Genomic DNA, 18,456 nt, shown 5'->3' with positions numbered 1-18,456 from the left:
TTGATGTTGCTGCAGGCTTTTCGTATGAACTCCACGTGGCAAACATGGTTTTTTAGCATAACTCCAAATCCAGGGCATTTGTTCCGTGATCTAGTTTTGTTACAAGGAGACATGTCCATGGTATTCAGTTCTCAAACTCAGATCTCCAGCCTTCCAGAAAAGCAAAGAGAGTGTTTATGGGCTACAGTGATCTGAAAATGCAAAACTGACATGAATTCAGTAAGACTCTTTGGATAAATATGCTTCTGTTCAATTGAGATTATTACAAGTGCTCCTTCCTGGTGTGGTAGTTGTGTGCTTTGTTAGTTCCTTAAAATGCTCATTTCCATCTTCAGCATAATATTCTGATTTTGCTGCATGTGTCCATGGCACATTGCTCCTTATTTCCATGTACCAGAAGCATTTGGGAAGTTTCTGCTGAGGTGCACTCTCACTTCCAGCTCACTGTGAACTTGGTGTTTGTTGTTCTTCACATTTGTAGAAAGACAGCTGGAGAACATCGAGAGAATTAGCACCAGTGCTGGCAGCAGCACTTAAGTTGGTGGGGCTCTTGCAAGTCTTGCATCTTGTTGTCCCTAATCAGTTTAAACTTGATGGGTTTTCGGTGTTTTCATTTTCTAAATTGATTTATCTGCGTAAAAGGTACAAGTTGTCCTCTGCTGGGAACAAGTTTCCAAGCTGTTTAATCTTGCTGTTTGTCAATGCAGAGAACAGCCTTGTCAATGTGAATCATCATCTTTTCTGTTTTGCTCGTCTCCCCAGATCTTTCACCAGCTTCTTATTCACTTCAGCTTGAAGTCTCCTTATGGCTTCACTCCTACCCTGTTCAGGAGAGCAGTTAGGCCGTGAAGACCCTTTACCTGCCCACTGAAACAAATGTATTTGCAGTTCTGTCCCATGACCCTTCTCTCTTCTTCAAGTCAGCCTAATCTGGTGCTGGAAGTGGTGCAGTCTTATTGAGTTTGAAGACCACCTCCAGCAGGTCTGTCTGCTGATACCTCCCTCCATCTTTAGGAGCTGTTTTTACCTCTGCTTGCCAGGTGTGGCTCCAGGACACATCTTTCATACCTAGAATGAATGGGGTTGCTGGGCTTGGGGCTCCAGAATTTCAATTGGTTTTTGTTTTCTGCAGGACCTTTTTAAGGCTAAATGCTTGTGATTTGGACTTGGACATACCATGAACATGGGGTTTTTTGGCTTTTTATTATCTTCTGCCAAATGTAAAAGCTGCTCTTTCTCTTTGAATCTTTTCACAGTGTTCTTTGACCACCACCCTAACAGTAGCATGGTCTTAATGAAAACTTGTCTTCCTAAATTTTATGTTAATCTCACGGGCAGAAGATCTGCTGAGGTCCTTGGACATGCTGGAATGAGCTGCTTCTCCACTGGTTAGGGCTTGGCTTTGGAATGTAAATTTAACACAGTTCACTGTGTCCTGACCAAGCAAACAGAGGAATTAAATTGTCTAATGGAGCTTTTCACAATGCTTGTCCCACAAACTTAGCTAAACAGCTTCCAAATTGCTGTTAGTTGGAATTGATTGCTGATGAGGAAGCACAGCAATGAGTTCTCAGAACTGAATGCATTTGATTTTCTTTTTTGGTAACCTTTCTTCCAATATGTGTTTTTTGCAGTGATACTGAAAGCCGAAAATTATGCAAGAAGATGAAGGTAGATCCTAATTCAAAGGAGAAGGGAGTGGATTTACTCCATTATAAGTGAGTGCTGGGCTGGGATTTGTAGTTCATAATTGTTGATGCCCCCATTAAGACTGTTCATTCTCCTTTCAGCCCCATGCTGCTGCAGCATTAAGATGACTTATTTTTTATCCTTTGACATATGAAATTAATTGCTGTTTCTTCATTTTGCAAGCATGTGTTGTGACAGAAGTTGAGTTAAATTTATTTCACTGTTGAATAGAGAACACTAAAAGCATAAGCGGGGCCAGGGAGAGATGTCCAATGGACTAAATCTGCCCAGTGCACAGGGCTGATGCCTGAGATTTGAGCTCTCTTGCTTTCTGTCACTTGCCTGCTGGAATGTGCCTTGGACAAGTTGCTTCATCTCTCTGTGCTTTTCTGACTTGAGGTAGTCCTTCATAATGTGAGTAGAGAAAGGCAAGTGTCGTGAGACAGCAAGAGATTTTTCTTCCTGAAAATAATAGGAGTGGGAGTACTGTTAGGTACACCAAGCAGCTGTATCTCCATCTCCTAAGATAATGCCTTAGTAAATATTCTTGTTAAAGTGTCAGGGAGGAAATTGTTTACTAGGAAACTGTTTTCTTTACACTGGTTTGCACCCTCCCTTTTTCCTTCCTCTTGTTCCTCCCCACCCCACCCCCCTTAAATAACTGTACTGTAAATTCTACTTAGTTCTGTGGCTTCAGCAGGATAATGATGTTCTGGTTAGTGAGAAGTCAGGAAGAGCAGCTGTATGAATTGCAGTAATGTTACTGTAAGTTAACACTATTCCCCACTCCTTGTTTAACAGGGACGGTGCATTTCATACTGCGTATAACAGAGCGGTCACATTGAAGGTAAATTTAAATATTCCATTATTATTCTTTCGGTTTTGCTAGATGTGGGTGAGACATTTGTGGATTAAAAACTGGTTTTGGTATTTTTTCATGCTAAAGGCATCAAAGGGAGGGGATTAATCTTCATAAACAGCTGTCAGAAGGGCCTAAAGGTTTTTGTGTGCATACATGTCTGTCAACCATAGATCCAGGAAAATTGTTTATTATTTAAAAGATTGACCCCTTGTTAAACTGGAAGGTAAACTGTAAGTTAACTTGCACACTGGTAACAAATAAGGATTTTCTTGTTTTAATTGCAAGGTGCTCTTTGTGTTAGTATAACTAAAAGTATTAGCTGATACTGCATTTTGATAAGGGGTTCTCTGAGCTTCTTAGATTTTGTGTTTATAAACTTTAAAGAGAGCTGAGTGGCCTTATCTTTTATCAGATTGTGGAACCACAGCTCCTATGAAAGTGCTCTGAGTGCATCAGGTATAAAATGACCTTTCTTCTTTTCTGGTGAATCTTGACATAAAGCAACAGAAGGCAACATTCTGTGGGCAAGGGAAGTGAGAAGGGGTGAGGCATAATATGAATGTGTAGATCCAGATGATTGTGGAAACAGTGAACTAAGAGCACAGTGAGCAGGCCAAAAGTGTGCAACTTCCCTTTGCAAAGCCCTGGTGAAGCACTGGAAGTTTCCTGATGTGAGGGGCCCGGCAATGACTTGGCTTCCAGAAATCACTTCTGTCCAGCTCTGATGTCCAGTTCCTGTTTCTTTTCCTCCTCCAGCAAACCCGGGTTCTGCACAGTCATTGGTCTTTTGAAGACTTGATGACATCACCCCAGTAATTCCATGTACTTCCCCTTTCTGGCTTGTTCAGGGGATTGCTGTGGAATGGAGGAAAGCCTGTGTGAGATGTGTGAACCTGAGTCTGCCAGAGTGGCTGTTCCTAAGTGCTCTTGCTCTGGACTTTGCTTTTACAGCCAGAGTTGGAGAGTATGTGATGGGGGACTGTCTTGGAAGTGTGCCCTGACTTGAATTCATTCAGTGTTCGCTTGAGGCTGTCATGCAGGATTTGTCTGAGGTGGGGAGAGTAGGGCCGTGTATCTTCCCATCTCCTGCAGTAGAAATCTTGCCTGGCATTAGGAAGGACAATGTTAAATATCCAGCCCAGTCAGCAACTGCCTAAACCAGCTTCTGTACTTAATGAGGAAATGCAGCTGGTGATTGTATTTTTCCTTCTTGGTGAGTGATGGGTTAAGGGAGACCTGGTAGCTGCCTAAATTTGGGTGATTTGAACAATACATGATGTGTCTCTCCTGCCCTCCATAAAATGCTGCAACCAGGAGTTAGTGCTGTGACTCTTCCTTACAGATCAGATCAAGTGGGAAGCACCTGCAGTGCTCCAGGGAGCATTGGGCTGAGAGGCAATCATAGCACAACAGGAACCAGATCCTTTATTCCTTCAGCTGTTTTGTGATGAGCGTTTTGCCCTTCCCTTTTGCCCTGCCTGCTGGGAAGCAGCAAGCAGCGTCCCGTGGACAGGGATGTGGGATTCCATTGGGGGTGGAAGAGGGATTTTGAAGCTCCCTCACTCTAGGTGCTGGAGTCTTTCTCAATTTAACTGCCCCTGTGAAACCAGCCACTAATGATTTACAGGTTGGGCAGTGGATCAGATCTGGGCAGTGGTCAAATAATTCAGCTGAGTGTTTGTTTGTTCTGCTGCTCACAGCTGCCTGGATATTTTCTGTATTTTTCCCTCTATTCCACTTCTCCCTGTTTTCTTCTGTTGAGCCAGTGACCTTTGTTTCTCTCTCTCAGCTGTGTTTGTCAGGAGTCTCCCAGTACATACAGAGAGCAGCAGAGCAACACAATTCCATAGGGTATCATACTCATTTTATGGACAGGTGGACACACTGAAGAACAGGGAGATTAAAGGACTTGTTTCACATCATTCAGCAAACTTGTGGCAATAAAACTTGGATCTTCTTTCCAGACATCCAGTAGACATATTAATATATGTATGACATTTTGGAGAAAGATGGACACAGCTCTGAAGAACTGTAAAAGGATTCTTCTGGAGTAATCAGCAATTTCATAGCTGTGGCTGATCCAGCTGATAGTGTACTCGGGTTTTTAGAAAAGCTTTTCATTTCTTAAAGTAACTAAATCCTTATGTAATTAGCAGAGATGCCCTTGTGGTTTCACTGTTAGAAAAATGAGGAATAGAGGATAGCTCAGTGTTCACAGTGGGGGGAAGTTACTTGGCAGTCAGAACCTCCTGCTGCTGAGACTTTTGTTAAGATCTGAGCTGTTTGGGGTATCTAGGAAAAGGAGATGAAATGCAAGAGAACAAAATTCAGTGATGCAAAATCATTAGGAATAGTTTAAAAAAAATTTCCAATTCTTTGCAGAAGGGCTTAGGATCTCACAATACTAAAAAGGACAGCTGGAGGAGATTCCAGTAGATATTTCTGTAACTGTGAGTAGCTTAAAAAAGGGAGGGATTACTTCATTTTTCTCCAAATTTGAGGGCAAACAGTGGCATTTTGGGATGGCTGATTTGAAACAAATAACTGCAATGTTAAAAAAAGAAGTTTTGGAACTTGCAGCTACATATTGTGAAAGTGAAGAATTTAGGAGTCTGGAAAACAGTTTTCGATAGTTATTAGAGATAGATCCATGGACAGTTAAAAAGCACAGAGGTCCATATACAGCAGCTTGTGCAGAGTCCGTAAACTTGATTTCTTTTTGCCAGAAATGGAGAGCATGTGCCAGTGTATGCTATATAAGAACCGTAAGTACTAGTCTGTCTTCTCCCCAAGTAACTGTAGTCATCTGCTGTTGAAAACCTAAGCTTAGATCAGCCTTTCATCTTACCTGGAATGTCTGTTCGCATGTTGCTTTAGCCACATGATGTCTAATTCTCAGGAGAGCCAGGATGCCAGTATCCAGGCTGTATTTATTACATGAGGAAGCCTTTTCTGGAGTATAAAGTACCGGGAGAGTTTTACCCTTCTTCTCAAATGGAGAAAACTCACTGAAGTACGAATCTGCTTAGTACTAGCAAAGGGAATAGACTAACCCAGTAAATTGGTCCTGCTCTAAACCCCGAATCGTTTTCAAGTTGGCTGTTGTAAGGAGTGTATGTGTGAAATCGAGGAAGGTCTTGTTATTAGCATCCCTACTGCGTGATACTTCCAAGGAGTGAGAAGCACAAGGATGTGTTTCTGTATATTTTTTTTCAGGTTAAAACCTAGGTCCATGTATATGATTAGCAGCTCTCCTGTTGAAACTTGCTTGTTTTCAGCAGCATGTGCTGGATGAAGCATGTCCTGTATTGTGCTGAATCGAGGTGTAAGGTTCAAAGCTGGCACAGCTGGTTACAGCCCATCGTGGCTCTGTCCATGCTGTGGGGGTCAAAACAGGTCCTGACTGTACCACGGCAGGACTGGAGTGAAGCTGGTTCTACAACACCAGGGTTGCTGTGCCCTAGATCTTGCTGTGGCCTCTAACACAGCAGCTTGGGACCACTGCTTTTCTGTAATTAGAAAGTGCTGTGGTTTGTTTGGCTGTTGTTTAAAGTAAGAGAGGAAGTTCTCTTCACTGCATGAAGAATTGAGCGCAAGGCAACGTACTGCCTGCTCCTGCCAGAAGACATTACACATCTAATTTTTTTCTGTCTTGGCTGAGAGGGAGAGGCTGGACGAATTAAATCTCTTTAATCCTGCATCCTCTAACCACATCTGTTTCTACATGACTGAATTTGGCATGCAGGAATTCTTGAAACTAGCAGAGTCAATTACACTCATTAGCCATTCAAGATGTTGACCCCTCTCTCCTCGTCTCCAGTGTATAGTTGAGGTCTCTGCATGCTCAGGGTGAGCAGAACTTGATGCAGCTGTCCTAAAGGTAGAACATCTACCCTGTTTTGTCCTCATCTTTCCTTTCCCCATGTATTATTAGTCTTAGGATGTCATTTGGGATGTTAATGCCTCTAAGTCTAGAGCTTTTTATACTGTAACTCCATTGTAAATTACTTGATTTTATATATATTTTTTCCTAGCTAGCTCCTTTCCCTGATAATGCCACTATAAAACGAATTTCTTCTGGAAGTGTTTGTCACCCTCACCCGTTAGGCCCTTCTTGCTGTGTACATTAAGTGTTTTGGTTGCTGTCTGGTGACTGATACATGCTGCCTCTTGTGATAAGACAAATCTTTTCAATATTAGCTGTGCAAGCAGACAGAAACATAAATGCAATAAATGGATCCTGCTGTAAGCTCTGAATCCTCCCGGGCCTTGCAGTACCAACTGAGAGGCAGGAAAATGGGCTAAACTCCCCTCTCTGTTGATAAGCTGCTGGGATATTGTACCACAGCAGCCCCACCAAAGGCAGAGAGGCAGCAAAAGTGTCTCTGAGACGGTTCCAGCAGTGGGACGTTATTAGGTGTGCTGGCAACCTGCTCCTAAGAAAGTGGAGTACACACCCAGGCTTTTAGATAGAACTGGTGTGTGTTAGGATAGCTCACTTAGTGCTGTGGCAGCTTCATCCACTCACTCACACTGAAGGAAGCTCCTCAGGGACCTCAGTATGTTACTGCTGTGGCAGAGATCCTATATGGGAATGAACACAGACCTACAATCAATGCCATAGAGAAAGCAGTGGGGCCGTTCTGAGTGGTGAATAAACATGCAATACCAGGTATTATGTTTCCTAGAGCACAGACATTTGAGGACAAAAGTGATCAAGCCTGTGTTTCCATGTACAGCTGGAAATGGGGCTTAGTGTGACTGCCAGAATCGATGGAGAGTCTCTCATTGATTTAGGAGGGCTGGAGTTCCTTCAGGCTCAGCTTGAAAACAGACCTATCAAAGTATATTTCCTTATGGTAAAGAGTATATCTGTGGTCTGCTGAAAGGCGTTTTTGGTTGTATGTCAGTCAGGTAAAGCAGTTACGAATTATGTGTGCACGTGTACTTGACTTGTTGGACATGGGAGCTGCAGAATCCTGGAGCTTTGTATTTCCCACTTCTTCTGTCACATTTGCTTCTTATTCTCACACTTGAAACTGCATTCAGTGGATGTTTTAGGTAGGTGGGTCACACAGGGAACTGTTGGTGGATTGTTCTTCCTTTGACCAAATGAGCAGTTTGATCTGTAAGCGTGTTTGTTCATTTGCTTTTGCTCACAGCAAGTATCAGTGTGCCCTCCAGCTAGTCCTGTTACTCAGATACGGTGAAGGGCATGGGAGCCTGACCTCTACATAAAGAGAAGCCTTTCCTACTGACCCATGGACTCACTGTGGAAGGTCTAGTACCATTGAAAGAGCTCTCTGAAGGATCCTTGAAGCTATTTCTCTGTGTGCTGGTACACTTCCACTCTGTTTTCCCCAGTTTTATAGTGGGAGTGGGAACTGATAAATTTGAATACCAGTTATGATGAAGGTACACACCCACATGGTTCTGAAACAGGAGATTTGTGCTAATCTGCATTAGAGCGGATGAATATATGAGCAGAAAAGCAAAGGCAGTAATTGGATGGGGTTTGCATCACAGCATGGATTTGAGATTGGATGTCTCATGATTTCCATTTGTGTTTCTTTAAAAGCTTTTTCCCCCTGTTTATTACAGTCTATGGTGGCCTTTCTCAAGGATCCAGAAGGTGCTCCACTGTGGGAGGAAGATCCTGAAGCTAAAGATATTGTGCATGTCGACAGTGAAAAGGTACATTAGCTGTATAGATGTTCTCTTATTTTATAAATATAAGGGGTGAAGGGAGTGTGTATGTGTGTATTAACTCTTAGTGAAACACCACTAGTTTGTTTCTTTGGAAGGCACGTTTAAAGCACCCAACCTGTTTGAAGTGATCTGACCAAGTTTGTGGGTTGTGATAACTGTAAAGTCTTCTGCTTCCCACCCTCCTCTGCCCTGCATGTGGTCATAACCTCAGTCTGCCAGCTACACAGCAAGTGTCCGAGCTTGTGGATGGTGTGGGGGCACAGCCCTCTTTGTCTCAGGGAAGTGTAGCAGCTTGCAAGATGCAGTCACTGCAGAATACAAGTAGGAGGTAAAATGCTGCTCTTCAAACTGCAGGTTGTCATTAAACCTTGGGTTCCCTCATGTGCCTGAGGTTAGGAAGTGTGGAGCAGGAAGAAACAGGATCTGGATCTTAAGGGCTTTAGCTTTGTGCAGTAACTGTCCTCTCAGTCTTAAGTGGGAAAGCAGCGAATGTGATGAAACTACCTTAAAAACTACCAGTGCCACCAGTTACCCATTATGTTCTTTCTAATATAATCAGCTTGGTCTTCTATATTAGTTTTCTAGTCTATAGATTTTTTTAAAACTTTAATTGATTGGACTCTAGCTGGTATTTTGTAAAGGGCTTTCTCAATTTTCTGGCTTTCATTTTTAATATTAGAAATGGTTATTTTGACATTCAGTTTTTTGTAGGAAGATTAATTTTTAATGTTCACCCTCTGTACTCTGTTACAAGGCTTCCAAGGGTTGCATTCAATTTGAAAACTTCATCTAGTTTTTCTATCATGCTGGTACTTGAAAAATCCTTTTCTCATGGCATCTCATAGGTTTGGCAAGGTTTCACAGTGTGAAAACCGAACTTGTTTTGTTATTATTGAGTCTGACTTTTTGAATTGCAATATGGATTTTGGATGTCTCAGTGAAGAAGGAATTTCCAGTCAGAGATTTTGCAGTGAAAATGAACTAAACCGTGGAACTTCCACATATTAACAGTGAAGATACTGGTCTAGGATATTCAGCAGATATTTGAATGTATAATAAATTCTGTCATCTTTTTTCAAGTTAAAATTGAGCAAGGAAAAAAAATTGAGTCCTGTCTGTTAGGAAAGGTGAGCCCTTTTCCCTCAGATAAACGAGCCTGTGTTCTATGAATACATATATTAGTTTTTTAAAGTTGTAATACAAATAATAAGAGGTGTCATTGAGTATAAGTGTGTTTTTTATTTTCTTTGGTTCATTCACTAGGAATTGAGAAGACTTCTGAAGAAGGAAGACAAGCCCCTTCTGATGATGTTCTATGCCCCATGTAAGTAGCCCAGCATGTCTTGCCACCTCTCTCTCCCTTCTCCACTGAGAGATGTCCAGGTCTGACAAGAAGCATCACCTGTGCTCCACTAATAATACCATCTTGTGCCACCTTTATCATTCAGCTCCTTGTGTTGTTCTGCCTGTTTATCCTCAGTTTTTCCCTGGTTATCCATCACTTGTATCCCAGTCTTGTCTCTTTCTCTTGTGATGATGACTCTCGCTCAAAGTTCTTTTAAGCAGCTGCTTTCTATGATTTTGTTACAGATTTGTGCTGCACAAAACAAACACTGTACGCTGCAGGCAGAGGGAACAGTGCAGTCGTCAGGAGCAGAGCTGTTGTTCCTGCTCCATCCTAGGGGCATCCTGCATGTTCCTACCTGCATTGGCAGGAGTAACTCAAATGCAAGTGGGGTTTCAGGAAGAGAAGAGCACATTGGAGTCACTCCATTTCTTTTGTGACTTTGACCTTGTATTGCTGCTACTTTGTCATTGCATTGGCTGCTTTTTCCTTAATGTTGCAGATTTACAGCTGCCTTTTTGTGTTTCCTGGTGACTGCTGTGTGAGAGGCTTTCCAGCTCTTCTAAGCAAGATAGTGTTGCACTTGAGTTGTTGCTCAGTTCAGGAAGCAGGGAAGCCATGAGAGGGGAATAAATGTGTGACCTAAGCTAGAAAAGCCTCCCAGGACTGCCCTGATAGAGAAATTGATGTTAGGTACCACAAGCAATTTGCTGGCTGATTCTCTTTAAAACTCTGTCCCATGGCAGCATTGTCTAGTGTTTCTCAGTGTATTTTCTCTTGTAATTACTGCCTGAAATACCAGTTTACCTTTTTATTCTCATCCGAGCACTGCCAAGATGGCCAAAATTGCCCAAGACTTAGTTGATGCATCACTGAGACGATGGTTTTTCTTTTAATGAAATCACTTGTGGCTCTGTGCCTCCAGACTGCAGTAGTGTGGTCTTGTGTGGCCTGGCGTGGTGTGTGGCTGTTCCCAGCAGCTGCTGCCTCAGATCAGCAGGAGACGATACGGCTGCTCTGCTGTAAATCGTCCCTTCGGGGAGAGTTGGGCTGCTGTCTGGTGCTTTCACAGTTTACCTGTATCAGGAATTATTGTTTTCCACCACTGGGTCTCTTTCTGAAATGTGCCTTATCTAACCCTTCATTCTCTTTGAACCGTTCCCCCAGAAACCCTCCTCCTTCCAGTTTCTCTTCTTTGAAGTGGCAAAACACCTGCTAGTTTTCAGTGCTGTAATACTTGTGCTGCTTTCCAAACTGCTGTGAAGGAAGTCTACTTGTGAGGTTTTTTTCTTCCTCTCTGATTTCTCAGTTTGTAACTCCCTCATCTTTTATTTAACACATAAGACCTTCTGACTTGGTTGTTGTCCAATTTTTCTTTTCTTGCTCCTCTTACTGGAGACAGAATACATCCAGCAGTTGCATTAAATTTTGGGCTTTGAGCAGCTGAAATTATTGGTTACATACAGGTGTTACTTTTCATAACTGGGAGCAGGAAATCAAGACTGGTCACTGGAAGAAATTCTGCTTTTCGTTACTTGTAAGTGAGTTCTTTGACAAAAGAGGACATCAGAGGCTTTATCTGGAAGCTGCCTTATTTCTCTGCTTTGTTAGAAGCAGGGGCTTTAGATTAATTGTGGCAGATTCATAGGAAATGGGCAGGGGGAGATGAAAGCAACTACAGACTTAGATGCAGTTACTTTAATATTTCAGGAATGCTTGGTCTGGGTAAAACAACTCAGAGCAAAGGCTTGCTTTCCTCAGGAGATATTACCTGCCATTTGCAGACTATTCACTGTACTTTCGGACCTATATTAGAAAGTAAGACAGCACTAAAGATGAAATATTAGGTATATTTAAAGGCATTCAGATGTATTTGTAGTTAACTGTCAAAGAAGGCTCCTGCAGGAGACTGTCTGGATTTGGCAACAAGAAGGAGCTGTTTATAAACGTGATTGAAAACAAGGCTTTAAAAATGAAGGTGTTAACTAGTGGAAAGACTAATGTGTATTTAATTAAGTTCCCTCTTTTGGGACAAAATACAAGAAGAAAGAACAGAAGAAAATGGGTTTTTTGAGGTTCCCCTTTTATGCATGTTGAGGGGTATATGTGGCTTGGCAGCATCCTGAACAATATAACCCAGAAATACAAGGACAGGAGAGGATGTACTGAAGTGGGTTTGGGAGCAGTAAGTTTGAGGCAGCAGCAGAGCTGGGAAGAGGAGGATGATAGGGGTGATGGCTGTGTGGAGGAGGCTGCTGTGTGCCTGTGCTCTTGAAGGTATTCCAGGGTGCAGCAAGAGAGCAAAGAGGGGAAGATAGCAAAATCTGATGAAGGAGTTTGGGGCCTGAGGCTCCTGAGCAGAGAAGAAATAGAGGATTCAGAAGATGGTGTCTGTCAACTCACACCTTTTGATGTCTGTCCAGTGGTTTGGATGAAGCTGCAAGACTTCAGTGGGCCTTAAGTGAGTGGTCTGTGCCCACCAAGAAATTGTCGTTTTAACCAGCACTAATTTAACAACCTCATTGTCAATTTGAGCAGAGAGATCAAAGGTGGAAGGACCACAGAAACCAGAACTCTCCTTTCTCAGAGTAAAGGATGTTCTTTTCCAGGCATGGTGATATGATCCTAAACAAGTGGCTGCAAAATCTGTTCCTCCTTTCTGGAAGATATTTTCAAGACTCTGTTAACCAGAAGAGAGGTGTTGCCTACTGTCCTGTGGTGGACTGAGTGTTTCCACAATAAGTGTCTGGAGTGCTTGGCTCCAGCTACCTTTCTTTCATGCTGGCTGCACTCCTGCCCCTTCCCATCTGCATGCACGGATTTTACTTGGCAGGGGTGAAAACTGCTGCTTACAAGGTGATTTACTGCTAATCTGCTTAGCCCTGCAGAGCATCATCAGACAGCTCTTAGCACACTCCAACTACACATTGGTGGTCTTCCTCACTTGCCCTTTGTCTTTTCCACAGCAGCACAATATTGTATCTTCCAAGGGCTGTTGCTTCTGAGCTATGTCTGCTCAATTAAGAGAGCACTGTTTAATACTTGATGTCTGTGTAATGTGTTTAGGAAATGCATCTCAAATTAATTTCAATGCCTTGTTAAGCTGGGATGAATCTGAAGTACCTCCCCCTGTCCCTTCAAAGACCAGAAATGCACAAAGCTTTTTGTTTTGAGCTCACAATTAAGACATCTTCTGTTGACTTTGGATATGTGTGTTTCATCTTGTATTCTCCTCTGTTTTTATCTCGGCTCAGCTCAGAGCCTGAGGAATATATATATATATATATATATATATTTTATATATATACACTCTCTTCGTACTGGGATGAGAAATGAATATGAAAATGAAGAGCATGAAAAATGTGCAAAAATAGAGGCTTGTATCAAGAAGTAACATCCTTAGAAACTAATAATCTAATAATGATTTAGTGAAGTAGATAAAGAATTTTTGTTTAGATTTTTTGATTTTAAATATTACTTCATATGCTTTGGAACATAGATACTGTAGAAGAGGCTGAATAGAGTTGTTGGCATATTACTCACACAGTTTTTTTTTTATCAGGGTGTGGTGTTTGTAAGAGAATGATGCCATCTTATCAGCAAGCAGCAACAGAACTCAAGGGTAAATATGTAAGTGAGACAATGAGATTTATATGACATTTCAAAAATCATTTTAACACTTTCTTTTAAGTATTTAAACCCACAAATATTTATCAAAATTATCAATTTCTAAGCAAGTTGAAATAAAACAGAAATAAATGACTCTGTTCCAGATCTCTTCAGGATTCTCTGTCTTGGTTTTTATTCTGCTAAAACATTGGAGAATGAGATGTCAACTCCCTTGCCCTTTAGAGCCACTGCATTTTTTTCCATAGAGATGCAGGCTCTGACACTATGTAGATTTATGTTTAGCCTCTAATTTGTGGGTTTGTAGACCTTTTGAGCTCATTTTGGTAAAGAAAGAAATGTTTGCCTTAATGGGTTTGATCAGCTTTTTGGCCTGACGTTTCATAGCAAGGTCAGGGATGAATGCCCTTAAAGCAGTTATTAATCCACTTTTTTAGTGAAGAATCACAGTGTTGTGGGAGGGAGAGGCCCCTCCCATAAGCTACTGGTAACCTTCCTAGCCACTCAGCATTAATATAGTCTTACAGTTGAACTGTAGCTCTGTCAAAGTTAGCATTGATGCCACATAGATATGAAAGTAAGTTTTGACTCTAATAAAGTACAGGATTCACAGTAATCTAGTTACCCCTTTGTACCTATAAGGTGTATTGATCTCTGTAAGCAAGTCAAAGGTACTTGTCTAGTCAAGGTTTTATAATGTGCTTAACGTATGATTTATATGATGCCAGTGCACGTAAAGGATGAAGAAATAGGATTGAAGAAATAGGATTGTTGTTTCATGGCTGTAGTAGGATTTGGTCTGATCCTGCCTGTTGGGTCATTCACTGCTGTGTTTACAGGTTTCCTTGTGAGGAAAAGATGAAGCACTGCAGTTCATTGCTAGGGCAGCTCTGGCAATCCCTTCTCATGACCACCTAGTGCTGTCAGATTGCCCAACATTCTCCTAACTGGTTGTTTTCAGAAGTGTTTTCTCTAAGTCCTTGTTTGCTTAGGGCTGAAATGAGTGGGAGTTACTCAGATTTATTTAGGACACGGCACAACCCTTAGAAGATATTTTCAAGAGTGTTTTTGTCTAGCCAGGCAGCACTCTAATGCCTTCTCCCCTCAGAGGAGCACGTGCTGCAGCCTTTGGGAAGGCACTCCTGCCTTGCATGGCAGTACATTGTGGGGTGTGGGGTGAGAGGGATTAGAAATGTAAAGCATCACCTGTAGAGACAGTGCCAAAGAGAAGGCATGCTGCAGAGCACTGTGTCCTCCTGCAGTTATCCCTTCCTCGTCCATGTGCAGCTCATTTTATTAAATTCAGACCAGAGAATTTAAACTCTAGATCTATTCTGGTTTGAGTATTTCCTTCCTCACTTGGAAATCGTTTCTGTAGATCCGGGCTAATCCTGCACAGCTGAGTGACAGGACTGGGACACAGTTTTTTGCAGTGGAGTGTTGTAGTGCAGGATCAGTTCAGAGGAAAGTCCAGTTATGCCACTGCCACCCATGTTTTTCACAAAAATCGGTCTGTTTGTCAAAATTTGACCCAATTAGCTTCCTGAGTGGGATGTGTACACAGCTTGCCATTTCTAAAGTTAACTATGCTGTACCCATCATAAATTATTCATGGAGTGCCTTAGAGTGATGCTGACCTCCAGATCAGACTTTGCTGCAAAGTTTATGAGTGGTTTGGATGAGCTGAAGGTTTGGCCTTTTAATCTGACCTGTCATTAGCTGTCAGGATGTGCCAGGCTCAAAAGTGATTATTGCTGTTACATAGCAGGAAAATTAAGTACAGTATTGCCTATTGAAGAGGTCATAAAAGTGAAAAGGTGCACTGTACCTGCTGCTGGTCACTGTGTTCTCTTGGGACTGGCTGTTTCTTGTTCCCGTGCTGTTACTGAGAGGAAGGCAGGGTGGCATTTTTAGTTTATATTGTGGTCATATCTTACTATTCCGTTCCACCCAGTGATGAAGGAAAAAGTGCTCCAAATCAGAAGTGGGCTTACTTTATCCTTGGCAGGAAAGATTCCTGTGGTTAAAGGGTTGGCTGGGCTCTGGTGAGTGACTGTCTCTGTGGCCCCAGAGCAGGGGGGAAGTGGTTATTAGCAAACCATTCATCATCTCCCTAATGCCCATGGACTTTGTGAGTGTGTCAGAAGGTTCTGCTCAGTAAAGACCAGCTTGAGAATATGCTTAAGTGCTTTTCTCCTTTGGTGCTTGGTTTTTTTTGTTGGTTTGGGTTTGTTTTGTTTTGTTTTAATTTTTTTGGTGCTGTGAGGTACGAGTTTTGGAGCAATCCCATCAAGAAAACCGTGAATCAAGGTCGGGGGTCACAGCTGAACAGGAATGGTCAGAAGCTCCAAATTAATGGGCAGCTAGGAAGGATTCAGAGGTGGTTTAGGTTATAGGTAGCTTGTTGGAGAGCAGATAAGTGTTGAAATATTTCAGTGAAATAATTCACTGCAGAGGTGAAAGGGGTAAACTGATCCTTGTTTCTGCAATGGCTATTACAAGAGGTAATGGACTTAAATTGAAGTTGGGGTCATTCAGTCATTTGCTAAAAGCAAATTCGCCAGACGTCTGGCAGGAGGACCCTGGCTTTGGGCACTGGGTGTATTTTGATGGTCTCTGACAGCCTGATATTTCATAATTCTGGATTATTAGCCAGCTAAAGCTGTTACTCTTGTCATTAAAAATAAATCCTATTGTAATAAGCTTTTTGCTAATTATGCTTCATATAATGTAATGAACGCAAGAATGAATCCAAGTTATTGACTTGTATCAATCACCATTGGATGGACACAGTGAAATTGTCTGAAATGGCCAGGGATGCCCATTTAATTCTTAGGAAATCCTCTGAAAGTTCACAGCAAACATGGAATCTGGTAGGCTGGTGTTATTGGGTTATTAGTTAACAAACCAGGTTCTTGCTTTATAAAGCAACCACTGTTCTCTTGATCCTATTGCATTTACCTCCCTTTAGGTGGTGACATGGAGGATAAGGAAAGGGGAGAATTGAGTCTAGATAATCTCATATGAATTAAGTCAGTCTGGTTCTTTGAAATACAAGGAAAATTCAAAGTGGAAGACTAGGCCAGCAAGTATAAACCTTATTTCTGTATTCTCCTCTGTTCAATTTATCCTTTCTTAGGATAGGGAAGAGAAAACAAAGTATCTTTTTGTGACTTTCCAGCACATTCTTAGAAACGGTTGACCTTCAAATGAGGATTTTCTGCTTTAAGATTTATTTCATGCTGGCTCTGAGCACATTTGGTTGGTCTGTGCAGTTTGCTGCAGTCAGGAACGTGGTATTAAATTCTGATGTGGTATTTCAGCTGGAAGGAGAAAATCCTGTTTTTGGAGAGGGAAGGAGGAGGGGGTTGGATTAAGACCCTGCTGCTAAAATGATTTAAGCTGTCAATGCCATTAAACTAAGTTAATCAGGAAGTGGTATCTCAGCAACTTGCTGGGTCCAGGTTTGACAGCAGAACGACCTCTGTGTGAAGTGCACACCCACAAAAACTTGGAATCAATCCCATCTTCCAATTTTCATGTCAGAAATATTTGGAAGACATTTGGACAGGGCACAGAATAAGTCACGGGGCACAGTACAAGTCACAGGAGCCCTGAACCTGAAGCTAAAGGACTGTTGAGATGGTGGATGGGTTGGGAAAGAGGTGAGGAATGGGGAGGAGAGAGTTTTTGTTTTGCATGCTAGTCTGAAAAGCTACTGTGCTTCTGTGCCTCTCTTTTGAAGACTGTAGGACAAGGTTAATTCTTAACTCTCATTATACCCTACCCTACCCAAGTTAACATATTTAAAGGATATAAAGGCCATGTGCTATTTCCTGAGCTCATGGAAATAGGGCACATTTTATTTTCACATCAAAGTCGTGCTGATTTCCCCTTGCCTTTCAGTAAGTGCATTTTTGAACTGGGATAATGCCAGTGCTTCGTTGGTTGGAGCTTCTGGACATGAGCTGAGATTGAAAATTCATTGCTGAAGTGGAAACTAGAGAGCTGAGGGTGGAACTTCTGCTGTCCTGTTTAATGTTTGGATATGAACTGAGAACTCTTTTTTTTTTTTTCCTACTTGCAGAGGAAGAAAAAAAAATCTAGTTACACTTGTAGCTAAAAATCCAAATGTGCGAAGAAGAGCACAAGTAGTGCAATTGAAAGAATTCCCTTCAGGTATTTCTGTTAGTGGGTGAATAAAAAGAAACAGAGATGCTTCCAGAGCAAGGAAGAGGTGACATGCTGACTGGTGTGTGTTTTCTCTGGATTAGACTCAAGTATTGTTCTGTTCCCCCTTGCACAAAATCAGAAAAACTTCAGTGCCTTTTACAGAGAGCCCCTTGCTTGACAGCTATATGAATGAAATCAGAATCCGCCAAGACTGAAGTGGGTTTTACTTAAATCTTCAAACAAATGATGTGATGTTCCTGCTGTATTATAAGAATCAGTAAGATTATGCTCTTTTTCCAGGTTCTTGCGGGGATGAATGTTTACTCTGCTGAATTTGAAAGGATAAAGGAAGAATTCAATGTCCGGGGATATCCTACAATCTGCTATTTTGAGTCAGTTATGTTTTGCTACTAATTTAGAAATCATGACTCTTCTATAATTGCATCTTTTTATCTTTTAGGGCAAGGACTGAACCTTGTTTTGTTGCTTTAACAGGAAAGGAAAGTTCCTGTTCAACTTCGAGAACTTTGGTGCTACTGCAGCAGATATAGCAGAGTGGCTGAAAAAGTAAGGCATTCAACTTCATGCACTCCATCTTTTATGTACTCTTCATTATTTACATAATGTAATGCTTTAGGAACAGACATCTCTCTCTCCTTCCCTCTGCTCAGAAGAGCAAACAAAACTACCCCGCTGAGATCAGCTAAACTCGTACGGGGAGATTGACTAGTGTTTGTATTTTAGCATGCATGCCTTGCATTTCACAGTTGCATTTTGGCTGTAATAGGAGACTGACTGTGGACTAAAATAAATGCAGATACACAGATCTCAGCTTTGCTAAAAATGCCGGCTTAAATTTCCAGTAATCTTGGGTGCTTGAACTTAATACCTTGCAAAAGGTTTGACTCCTGTTGTGTTATTAAAAATGTGTATATGAAGTGTGCAGTTCTTGTTGGTTCATCAGCCTTTAGCTGAAACCTTTAAAGTGTCTTTCAGAGACAAACTGAAGATCAAGGCACCCTGGATAGGTAGTCACTTTTACAACATCTGT

At 41.8% G+C, this 18,456-nt stretch overlaps 1 protein-coding gene across 2 annotated transcripts in view; it reads left to right on the top strand.

The window, feature by feature from the left end:
• The window catches only part of PDIA5 (protein disulfide isomerase family A member 5), a 99,542-nt gene that overhangs the window by 26,676 nt on the left and 54,410 nt on the right, over positions 1-18,456 (top strand). For both annotated transcript variants that reach the window (XR_005602361.1, XM_039555243.1), the window contains exons 4-10: positions 1,635-1,718; positions 2,491-2,536; positions 8,153-8,245; positions 9,524-9,584; positions 13,168-13,235; positions 17,706-17,797; positions 17,901-17,972. Coding sequence is in view for 1 of the 2 variants with exons in the window: in XM_039555243.1 (XP_039411177.1) it covers positions 1,635-1,718; positions 2,491-2,536; positions 8,153-8,245; positions 9,524-9,584; positions 13,168-13,235; positions 17,706-17,797; positions 17,901-17,972 (516 nt within the window). In the remaining variant the exon portion in view is untranslated. The remainder of the gene's footprint in view (positions 1-1,634; positions 1,719-2,490; positions 2,537-8,152; positions 8,246-9,523; positions 9,585-13,167; positions 13,236-17,705; positions 17,798-17,900; positions 17,973-18,456) is intronic.

The sequence above is a fragment of the Corvus cornix genome, chromosome 7 (assembly GCF_000738735.6).
Source record: "Corvus cornix cornix isolate S_Up_H32 chromosome 7, ASM73873v5, whole genome shotgun sequence".
Taxonomy (NCBI): Eukaryota; Metazoa; Chordata; class Aves; order Passeriformes; family Corvidae; genus Corvus; species Corvus cornix.
Note: the sequence above shows the minus strand (reverse complement) of the source record. Positions and strands in the feature narration are given on the sequence as shown.